This window comes from Anabrus simplex, chromosome 1 (genome assembly GCF_040414725.1).
Source record: "Anabrus simplex isolate iqAnaSimp1 chromosome 1, ASM4041472v1, whole genome shotgun sequence".
Classification (NCBI taxonomy): Eukaryota; Metazoa; Arthropoda; class Insecta; order Orthoptera; family Tettigoniidae; genus Anabrus; species Anabrus simplex.
The window spans coordinates 1177425571-1177438163 of NC_090265.1; the positions used below are offsets into that span (position 1 = coordinate 1177425571).

General features: G+C 36.7%; 1 protein-coding gene across 2 annotated transcripts in view; it reads left to right on the top strand.

The window, feature by feature from the left end:
• LOC136858164 (hemicentin-1) overlaps positions 1–12593 on the top strand; it is a 709155-nt gene that overhangs the window by 545080 nt on the left and 151482 nt on the right. For both annotated transcript variants that reach the window (XM_067137503.2, XM_067137504.2), the window contains exon 33: positions 2958–3097. In XM_067137503.2, the coding sequence (XP_066993604.2) occupies positions 2958–3097 (140 nt within the window). The remainder of the gene's footprint in view (positions 1–2957; positions 3098–12593) is intronic.

Genomic DNA, 12593 nt, shown 5'->3' on the forward strand with positions numbered 1-12593 from the left:
GAACTGCAAGGAAGGAATTGGACAGAAAAGTAGAAGGAAGATGACCCGTGGGAAGGCCACGAAGGAAAAGGATAGATTTAGTTAAGAACGATGTACTGCTGAGAGGTCATGATTGGGACAAGTTGGTGGAGGAAGAATGCTACAAGGACAGGATGAGATGGAGGAGGCTCATATACCACACCTGGGAAACTGGAGATGGTTTAGGATGATGATGATGATGACTGATGGTGGAAATTGAACCTTCTTTCTCCTGAATGCAAGCTTACAGCTACATGACCTGTACCACATTGCCAACTCTATATCAAGCTGTTCTTGTACTCTTTCATCCTTTTCATCCTCTTCATGTGATGAAACCACTTCAGTCTTGATATCTGAATCTTATTGAGGAGAGAATCATCTATTCCTAATTCTTCTCTAATTTTCTCATTCCTAATCTTGTCTTTCCTGGTTTTCTGGATCATAGTGCATAGCGTAGGAATTTCATTTCAGCTGCTTGAAGTTTGGAATTATCAGTAGCCTTGAAGAAGTTTTTGGTGTTGTTTCCATTTTCATACTGAGTAAATGCTTGAGCTGTACTTTAATTAAGACCATGGCTAGATCAAAACTTTTGAATGTTGCTGTATATTAATAGTGTAAATCTTCTCATTGAAATCCTCTTTATTCCTATGATCTTCTCCCCAATTCTATCCATTTTGGTGCCCTTCTTTGTAACTTTCATTCTCTCATTTCCTTCACATGTCCAAATCATTTCAGTCCGTCTTTCTCCTCTCTATTTGTTATTTAGGACCTTCATCCTTCTTACAGATATTTTTACAATACTCCCAGATTTCAATAGCTTTCATGATATAGCCAGGCATGTTAGAGAGATGTAACAAATAGGATGGGGTTGACATATTTATTGAAAAAAAAAGTGACACTTTAGGTTTGAATAGATCGAAAGAAATGTACTGCCTTTCTAAAGCATTAACCTTCCAATGAATTTATGATATATCCTACTTTTCATATGCAGTTAATATATTTTTATTAATTAAAAAATGATTACATAATATCAAGTTATGAAATTAATCAAATGAAAGAAATGAAATTATTGAAAAAGATTTTGACAATCAGCGTAGCATTCACAGTTTCTACAGATAACCTATTCTTTCTATTTCCAGAGATGCCAACTATTATGATTCAGTCGTAATAATTATGAATTACCCATCATAATTATGCCTTTACGAATCACACACTACAAATTACAATTTTTTGTTGATTTTTAAATCTAAGTGTATGAAGTGTTCAAAAGGATACGCAAGGAATGTCATTACAGCTTGAATTCTCAGAATCTTATTTTCAGATTTCTCAGTAATCATTTATACCCCTTTCCTGTCCCTCATTTAAGATTATTTCAAGTTTTCACGTGCCGAATGCAGTGTGTGCTTCCAGTACCGGAAAAATAGGCACCTGTGAAGTGGTATATCTTGCGGAGTTGTTGTCTTTGTTCGTCACAAAATCAGACTTCTATGCAAGTATGCAAGTTCTTTTGTCTTGTTTTGGCGGAAAAGTGGTGACAAACTCCGTTTCGTTGTAAATAGTGTGTGCGTGGCTGTTGAAGAAATATTTATTGCGATTTTGGTTGCCAAATTTACATATATTGCTCTTCTAGGATATATGCTAATTGTGTGTTATGAAACGTGAAAGGTTTAAATAATTAAGCAATTTCTTGTGCAAGAAAATATGTGTGATGACGTTACCATGACTAGTGATGCTAGTAATAAACCAAAAATAGTTCAAAAATTTAGGGAGGAATACTCGAAAGAATGGCCCTGTTTATTATGTTTCTCAAAATCTCATTCACACGTGTTTTGTAGTATATGCAGCTGCGATTTTTCAGATGTGCATATTGAGGAAGAACAAGACTGAATTCCGTGCTAATATGAACACCAAACTGTTAAGTGCTCTGTTAGTGTAGAGGATGCACATGATATCAAAAGGAAAAGCATGTCACCAGTGTACGTTTACCAAACAGGAACTACAAGCTGCTAAGGGAGCAACTACAATGCTCAAACTCAGATATATACTGCAGATCACCTGTTACTTTAGCAAGTAAGAATCATACACTCTTTATATGCCAGTCTTTGAGTATGTTACATCTGGTTGAATTATATGTTGTTCATTGATTTTTCATTGATATGTAAGTTAGTGAGATCTCGGAAAAAATTTCTACGCTCACTGCCCCCCCCCCCTTGTGCCCTAATGGCTGCATTACGAATTGCCTTTCTTGAAAGTTGGCATCTCTGTATTTCTCCACAAGGAGTTAACTTACACAAACAGCCTTTCAGTACTAGCATTTGTGCCAGGAATGCTGCAGAAGAGTTCAACAACCTCCCATAAATTTAAGAATTAATTTACTTCAAATCTCCCAAACAACTAAAACTCTTGTAGATTTTATTTTTATATCTTCTTTCTTCATAATTTATTATTTAAAGATTATCACTTCATCAAATAGTGGATTTTCTTTTGCATCCAGTAAACCATATTTAGTTATTTCCACATTCTCGAGGAGCAATGTCACTGTTCACAAAAAATGATCATATTACCAAGTGATCAGAAACTTTTATGTACAGTCCATTGATTTCTAATACTTTGGGGGCTGTTTTATATGTTAATTGTTATGTGCATCCATGTTCTACATGTAGATTTACAAAATACACGACAATTCTGCATCCCCTCTATAATTATCGGGATGCCAAGACACAACCTCAAAATATGGGACAATAATATATGAATCCTAAGACAGGATCACAGTACAATACTCTAGAAAGTGATATTATGGAACTTCATCATAAAAAGCATATTTTGAAGTAGGAATCATTTTTCTGACTCAAACTACAAGTTCCTTGTATGTTTTGTGAGATGGGTATTAATACTCCTGTGTGTGATGTTTTCATTAAATTTACCTTTGATTTTCACAGTTGATGGACAATGGTCAGACTGGAGTTTATGGAGTTCTTGTTCAGCATCATGTGGTCCCAGTATTAGCAAGAGATCACGGGCCTGCAATGAACCAGAGCCAAAGTATGGTGGTGTTCCATGCACAGGTGAAAGTATTGAAGTATGTTTCATCTTCTCTACTGAACTGTTATAGGCTAAAGTAAACAAAAACTAATAATAATCTCTGCTCTGTATTGTGAAATGTTATTTCTATATGTATGTCTTTAGAATCCTCTTGATGTCCGTTAGCTTACTTGTGTTTCCTAAGTTCCTACTGTTTCATAATCAAAATTTGAAATTCCTTTGAAATCACCTTTAAACCTTATGGTGTTTATATGGTGCACAGAACATCACTTGGGTTCTGAGAGAGGGCAGGACTACCAACTCTCCCGTGCCTGCGAGCATGGCTGTCAATTTGGTCGCCTTCAGTTGTTTTTCCGGGTAGTGCCATATCCCTTATAGGACCAGCTGACGATATATCATCAGTGACAATCCTTACGAGAAAGACCAACTGATGATATATCATCACTGGTCACACTGGCTAAAGAGACCAGCTGGCGATATTTCATCGATGGAATAAAAGGATAGCTGTAGGACAGATATTCTAACACATGACTAATATGATGCTATATTGAGTGTCTCAAAGATCTTTTGGGACTGTTAGATTAAGATTCGATTGAGTTTGAGAGTCCAAGCATGAAATAAACACCAATAAGTAGAGTGCAGCACATATAATGCAGAGTGCCAGCCCGCGCTAACCTTATTGCTGAGCTGTGCATTCTGCTGTTGCTGTTTCAACATAAACCACGTGTGGTGACAAGTAACCTAGTACACTCTTGTCTGTTTTATCATTTTTTTAATTTACGGATCTTCTTCCCAAGTGGATAATTATTTTGAGTGCTGATTTCCATTTCGATCAATACAGCCATCGCCTTTGTGGATAGTGAGTGTTTCTCGTAAACATATGACAAGTAGCAAATTGGAGGCAGAACTCGACAAGAACTCTGATAATGATTTTTTAGATGATTTATCATATTTATCTGATGATGACAGGGATTCAGACCCATGTTTCGATCTAAATCAGCCTTCGACATCCAGATTACAACGTAAGTTAATAATAATAATGTTATTGGCGTTACGTCCCACTAACTTCTTTTTCAGTTTTCGGAGATGTGAAGGTGGCAGAATTTTGTCCCATAGGAGTTCTTTTATGTGTCAGTAAATCTACCGACACAAGGCTGACATATTTTAGCACCTTCAAATACCACCGGACTGAGCCAGGATCGAACCTGCCAATTTGGGGTCAGAAGGCCAGCACCTCAACCATCTGAGCTACTCAGCCTAGCGATTACAACGTAAGAGTGCTGCTCACAGTGAGTACCAAGACAGTGATAGTAGTGCTGAAGTTAGATCTTACGTGACTAATAATGCTGACAGATGTGTGCCGAGTGACTCAGACAGTTCAAGTTCAGATGAAATTGATGACCATGCTAACTGGACGAAGACATATAAAGATAGTAAGTCACAGTTCTCTCGCAGTTTTTCCTTCATGGAATCCCCAGGACCAAAACACTGCCCTTCACCTGATTCAAAACCAGTGGCTTATTTTAATTTCTTTTTACAGCTAGTCTTTCAATTTGTGGTTACAGAGTCAAATAGGAATGCAAAGAACCTTATAACCTCCTGGAAAAACAATCTCCGTCAAGTAGACTTCACTTGTGGATTCCCGTGACAATGACAGAGATGAGGGCCTTTGTTATCATTCTGTTGAATATGGGCTTGAACAGGAAACCAACAATCAAATCATACTGGTGTGCCAATTCTTAGCAAAGTTCTCCCTGGTTTTGGCAAATGTTTACTAGAACTAGATTTGAATCAGTACTTAGCTTCCATATAGTTGAAAATAGTGAGTTGGCCACGAAAAATTAACCAAATTGTGATCGATGCAGTAAATTTCAACCTTCAGTAAATCCTGTGAACAATATCTTCCAATACTTTTACACCCCTCATTAGCAAATATTAGTTGATGAAAGCTTAATAGGCAGCAAAAGTCATAATTGACTGTTGCAATATATTTCAGATAAACACCACCACAAGTGGGTTATCAAACTTTGGGTTCTCTGTGATTCAGTTCCAGAATACTGTATGAATTTCCATTGTTATAAAGGAGCAAAATCTATGGAAGATAAACAAGAAGTTAAAGAAAAAGTCTTAGGTTACACTGTGATAGTAAAGTTGTTAAATTTATGCGGTCTTCTAAACAAGGGTTACCACATATTCATGGAGAATTTTTTTCAAGTATTCCTCTTGCTAGGCACCTTTACAGTGAAGGTACATTATTTACATGAGGAAAGGCAACATTGTCAGTTTTGCTTACACGGAGAAGAAATCCCAGAAATTCCCCATAATTTTACTGTCTACAAACATGGAAATAAACAATCAAAAGTACATAAAAAGGAAGCAAGGGCAAGAAATTGTGACAATGAAACCAAGAATGATCTGTGACTACAATACATTTATGGGAGGGATTGACACAGATGGCAGGATGCTGTATAGTTATTTTGATGAGCAGCATATGATAAAATATTCGTAGGTAATAAATTCCATATTATTTCGTACTGAAGAGCAATATAAAGTAAAAAACAAAAGCTAAAGGTTTCCACCTATTCAATACTATTTATTGTAACCTTAAAAAGTTACATATATTTGATGAAACTAGTTTCAGTCTTGCTAGAGACCATCATCAGTCAAAATTAAAATCAATAAAGTTAAGCCAAGCATGAATTATAGATAAAATTTATGAAGCAAGCATGTGTTGTTGATATTCAGTTCTCAGTTTTCTTCCAATTTGAAGAATCCACTTTCCAGGTGAAACACTTAAAATACTAGCACTTTAAGAATCTTCTTGAATTCAGTTCAGCTGAAACAAATGTGAACAGAATAATGTTGATGGGAAAGTGTTGAGATGTTCAACATATTCATGGAGAACTTTTTTCTAGTATTCCTCTTGCTAGGTACCTTTACAGTGAGGGTACATTCTTTGCTGGCACCAAGGAACAGTTAACAAGTATTAATTTTTCATTTATAAAATTTGAAGAATTTTCATATGGCGTGTTTCTTTTTGAGATAATATTAGTTTGAATGCTGGATGCTATAGGCCATATTAAAGTTTATGTAGATGTCACTAGGCCATCTTCTTTATGTGGTGTTTGTGGGAAGTGTTTGTGATCGGTGTAGGGCTTTGTTGTTGGATGTGTGAACTTCAAGAACCAAGGACTATTATCAGATTTTAAAACAAAAATGCTTAACATTCTTAAAGTTTTTAACAACACGGCATTTGGCAACTAATTGGAATGTGCTTTCTGATTTGTAACTTTATTGTAACATCTTTTAATATCATGAATTAACCACCTATGTCATAATTCTTAAATAATTGTAATGTTTTTAGACTCAAATATTAACACAAACATTGTTAAGCAAATAGTATACTACATTTCATATTGTAATAGTTGTTTAATGATTTCTAATCCATTTTACTAGACATAGTTACATTTCAACAGTATTTATAAGTCATTTCCAATCAGATACCTGATCTATTCCTAAGGTAAAAATATGGCTGATGATGCCTGCTATTGATAGGTGAAACATATACCATCCAATGTATTAATTATAACCCCATGGCACTACAGCCCCTGAAGGGCCTTGGCCTACCAAGCGACCGCTGCTCAGCCTGAAGGCCTGCAGATTACAAGGTGTCGTGTGGTCAGCACGACGAATCCTCTTGGCCGTTATTCTTGGCTTTCTAGACCGGGGCCGCTATCTCACCATCAGATAGCTCCTCAATTCTAATCACGTAGGCTGAGTGGACCTCGAACCAGCCCTCAGGTCCAGGTAAAAATCCCTGACCTGGCCGGGAATCTAACCCGGGGCCTCCGGGTAAGAGGCAGGCACACTATCCCTACACCATGGGGCCGGCTACTGTATGTATTAATTATATGTTGGCAATTTTGATAAGGACAAAGTCCTAATTTTTAAGATTGTATTGAATAGGTGGATAAACAATAAAAACATACTAGTGTTTTAAGACCGACATATCCCGAATGGTGACCGAGGTGTATGTAAGACAAGAGCACCTGCGAAGTTCAGTGAGTGAGTGAGTGAGTGAGTGGATTCAGTAAGTTGGCAAAGAGTTTAGTTGGAGCTTGATCAGCAAGCGAATGAGAGTGAAGTTTACAGTCATTCGGTGTGAGTACAGCCGGAGTTGAGTGGGGCAGTCCAAGGAGTGTTCACCTGTTGGACATGAAGACTAGTCCTGTTGCCTGTCATCGTGTTTAGGCTATATCTCTTGAGGCCTGCTGCTGTGAGCGAGTGTTATGTTCTGGTGCAGAGTGGAAGAAGACACTGGGTGCCGGTTTGGGGCTGTGAACTGAGTTCTGCTGGAGTGTGGGTAGTGAATATCTTTCTGAACTGTGAGAATGTCATGTGTGGGCTGTGAACTGTGCCAGTACCAATGAGTGTGACTGTGAGAATGTAGTACTGGTGACCATAGTCTGTGTGTATTGGTGTAAATACGCAGTGAGTACTAAGAGAGAGAGAGAGAGAGAGAGAGAGAGCGTACTGTGCAATTGCGTGTCATGAGTGTAAGTTGTGAGCTTGGTAATCCAGTGTGCTAATGTGTAGTCTTAATAACCAGTGAATAAATTTTAGAAGTTGAATGCTACCAGGTTCTGTCTTCATTTATTTACCCCACCAACAAATTACAATATATTTAAGCAATGTGTAGTTTTATTTTTTTATTTTTTACAATTTGTTTCACGTTGCACCAACATAGATAGGTTTTATGGCGACCATGGGATAGGAAAGGCCTAGGACTGAAAAGAAAGCATCCATGGCCTTCATTAAGGTACAGCTCCAGCATTCACCTAGTGTGAAAATGGGAAATCATGGAAAACTATCTTCAGGGCTGCCAACAGTGAGGTTCAAACCCACTATCTCCTGAATGCAAGCTCACAGCTATGCACCCCTAACTGCATGGCAAACTCACCCGGTAATGTGTATTCTAATATCAATTTTTGAAGGTTAAGATTATTTTTGTAAATTTTCCTTAGAAAACTTAGAATACTGTTAATTAAACATAAACACTCACAAAATATGGTGACCCTTGATGTCTAGGACATACAAACAAAAGATAGTATTCTTCTACATTAAGATACTACCCTGAAGAACAATGGAAGGCGAAAATTGACAGCCGAGCTCACAGGCACGGGAGGATTGGTACTCCTGCCTTCAGAACCCAAGTGATATTTCGTGCACCAAATAAACGCTGTCAGTTTTAAAGGTGATATCAAAGAATTTATTTTAGAAGGAAAGGTTAAATAGTAGTAACTTAGGAAACTCAAGAAAACTAATGGACATCAAGGGGATTCTAGAGACATGACCATCTAATTACCTCCATATAATGGATACATACTGTGAGACAGCATTGTATCCAATTAAAAACCTATTTCAGAATTGAATATTGCCTTATTGCAGTGGGTTAGTACCATTTTACCAGAGACAGGCAAACAAAGAAAATTAAAATTACATGAGTTATTTTAAAAGTAATATGTTAAAGTTGCCTGCCCCTAAACTGAAAATGTGATAGCATTAAAAAATGCTTTTTCAATTAAATTAGTTCACAAAGATGTGAGACTGCCCCGCAAAATTCCTACAAGTGGAAAGGTTAAGTTAAGACATGTTAAAGGAAATTAAACTTACATTTTCCCATTACCTAAACTGGAACTCCCCCTCACAGCAAGAACTCGAAACAGATGCGTCCGCCTTAACAGAGGACCAAGATGAGAATCAATGATACTAGCTTTGTGTCTTAGAATATAAATTCCCAGTTTGTAAAGCATCCCCTTCCAAAACAAGGGAAACAAACAGCTAATCACATGCAGGATTCGACTGGAGCAGACGTCGCACATTCTTACCACAAGGGTGGTATATTCTCACACCCTCTGGCAATTGTCAGAACACCAGAAACTAGCCTTGTTTCTGGTGCCAGGTGCCAGCAAGACATGAGAACTAAAGAGCCAGTCCTTCCATAGCATGCTCAAACAGTCCCTTTCTACATTTTCTGTTTTCTTTATTATAATAAACTTGCACACTATAATAACTGGTACATTAAACATTTTGTTTCGGTCTCTTAGAATCACCAAATTAAAATAAGTGAGTTAAATCCACCTTTTCAATACAAGTTAAATAGTGTGTATTAAATAGACATTTAATGGGACTAGTTTTGACCTATTTAAAGGTCATCTTCAACCATATCGCATGTAGAACAACGTATTTGAAACACAGTTGTTTTAAGAATGGTCTTAAAACATAAAAGTGTGACACTATGAAAATAAAAGTTTTTAAAATTTCCTTAAAACACTTTAGTTCACTTAGCTGTGGGAATATATGAGGAGAAGAAGAAGAAGTCTTTTAGTATTCTTCGTAGTATTCAACGTAGATACCAGTCAAAATTCACAATCTTGATGAGGTATGGAATTGGGCACATATGCATTAATGTTGTTGTAGTAGAGAAGTAGTCTTTTGATATTCTTTGTATCACTGTGAAGTGTAGATACACTTTTACACTTTAAAACATTTATAATCTTGATGAGATGTAGACTTGAGCATATATGCAAAGTAATGTCCTAATTAAAATATGAGTTGAACAGATATATTATTGCAGTGGAAAGGAAATTCTATATATCTGTGTATAAAGAAAAATATTGAAGGTATCCATGGAGATTAATAACTTAAAAAAATGAAAGTAAATAGGCACTGACACACAAGATTCTCACCTATATAGAGCATCTAAAAAATATTCCATGGGTACTGGAAGTGAAGAAGGATCTGGAAAAAAGCCCAGATGAACTCAACTGACACAACGGACAGAAACCTCTGTAGGAAAAAAATTAATGGATGGAAAGTGCAAGCAGAGAACGAAGTGAAAAAGAAGACTGGAGCAAAGTGGACAGAAAAACGAAAACGGATCCATGGAGAAAGGATGAGAGCTGTTTGGCAACTCAGAAAACAGAATCGTTAGAGCTTTGCGTGATCCATTGGGTCATATGCACATCATCATCATCATCATCATCATAATAATAATAATAGTAATAATAATAATAATAATAATAATAATAATAATAATAATAATAAAACATTAAACTTCTTTGATCCTTCACAAACCATTTTTTTTTTTTTTTAGAGTTGGCGTTATGCTGCACCAACACAGATAAGTCTTAGGGTGACAGTGGGATAGGAAAAGCCTAGGAATGGGAAGGAAGCAGCCGTGGCCTTAATTAAGTTACAACCCCACTATTTGCTTGGTGTGAAAATGGAAAATCGCGGAAAACCATCTTCAGGGCTGCCAACAGTGGGGCCCGAACCCACTATCTCCCAGATGCAAGCTCACCACCTTCACAAATCTGTCTCCAATATTAAAAAATAATGTTTATATCCACTACTAACTCAAAAGTAATCATTGTAATTTGTAATTTAATCTTTTTTTGAGCATGTTACACTAAGATTATTGCATTTCCTAACTGCATTTTTCCCAGAAAATTTATGGTTGACGATGTTATTTAACAGTAGTCAATGTTATCATAAAAAAGTGGCTCATCAGGAATGTCCTTTTATTCTGCAACTGATTTAATGTTTTGGTAGTATGGATGATGAATTTGTGAAACATAATCCATCAATTTCTTTAAATATTTCACTTTTACATAAAATCAGCTTCATGGTCCGTATCGCACTTCAATAGATTCACAATTAAGTATTTATTTATTTTCCACCTAGTCGATACAATGATTGCTTAAGGCAATTTTTAATGGTCAAAAGTGGTACATGTTTCGTGGCTGAAGATGTTGATAATATACGAAACATGTACCACTTTTGACCATTAAAAATTGCCTTAAGCAATCATTGTATCGACTAGGTGGAAAATAAATAAATACTTAATTGTGAATCTATTTCAGTTTTGTATGATTTATGGGTCTTCACCATGTTATTTTGTGGGGAATGTTGTCACATTACTAAGTGAGGGTCTACCAGCCAATATTGTTTTTTTTCTAAGCCCCACAGAATCATAAGCATCTAATTCACCATAATTTTACTTAAAAAAGTGCTTAAAAGGTTAGTCCTTAGGTGTTTGTGATTTTTCAATATCAAGTGCCAACATAACTGCTGCTCAAGTACTACAATATTGATATGGTTAACTAATTAGATTATTTCTAGATTATAAGTAGAAATGGCCATGTCAAAAATCAACTGGCAAAGCACAGGAATCAAAATCAATGGGAAAAGGCTGAACAATTTAAGGTTTGCAGACGACATTACACTTTTGGCCAACGACATCGATGAACTACAAACTCTAATACAAGATCTTGTCTCAGCCTGTCAAAAAGTGGGACTATCCATGAACCTTTCTAAAACCAAAGTAATGCTCAACAAATGGGCCCCAGCAGGAAAGCTGCATGTGGGAAACACCACATTACAACAGGTCAATGAATTTGTCTATCTTGGGCAATTTGTAAACATGAAAGGGGACCGGAAATCTTCTGACGTATCAAACTAGGATGGCAAGCCTACGGAAGAAATTCTTCAATCTTCAAATCCAACATGCCAACCCACCTAAAGAAGATAGTCTTTGACCAGAGTGTTCTCCCCGTACTGACTTACAGTTGTGAAACCTGGACATTGAGCGAGTTTGTTAAGCAAAAACTCAGAACAACCCAAAGAGCTATGGAACGGTTCATGCTAGGCTTAACGAAGAAAGACAGAAAGAGAGCAGATTACATCAGGTCAGTCACAAAGGTCAGTGACATTTTAGAAAGGGTGTTTACCATGGCAGTGGGCAGGCCATGTTGCTCGGAGAACTGATGGTAGGTGGACAAAGCTTGTGCTTGAGTGGTGTCCGAAAGATCATCCCAGACCAAGGAGAAGACCACCGGACAGATGGGATAAAGACATCCGGAAGATTACTGGGATCAATTGGCAGAACCTCGCTCAAGACCGTCCCAGATGGAGAGACCTCATGAAAACCTACCTTGCTTCGGACTTAAAGAGGCCACATCGTAAAAACGATTGAATATGGCTGATAGTGATAGTGATAGTGAAGTAGAGCCTGGATTTCCATGCAAATGCATGTTTTTAAATAAGCTGGTTACACTTCTCAAATTTTGCAAATATTAATTTTATGGTTTAATGATTCCAAATAACCATTTCTTTTCCCTGCAAGTTGTGGACTTTTTAGGAGAAAATTCATACATAATGCATATTTTGAAGATTTTGGATTTAATAGAGAATATTTGGATGTTTTATACTGCATAATATGACTTTTCTTCTGACTTTGGTGCATATATAATATTAACTTGCATGATAGTACCTTTTATGAATGTTGGTTTACATAATTTGGGACCATTTTTCACATTATACAGTATGTCTATTATTGAGAGACGGAGATAATACATTCCTGGCATCCTATGGCACTTTCATATCTGTTGCTTGAGTAAACATTGACGTAAGCTGGAAGCCCCACATTGATCACTGGTTCTTAGGAATAAGCTGTCCCAGTTATACATTGC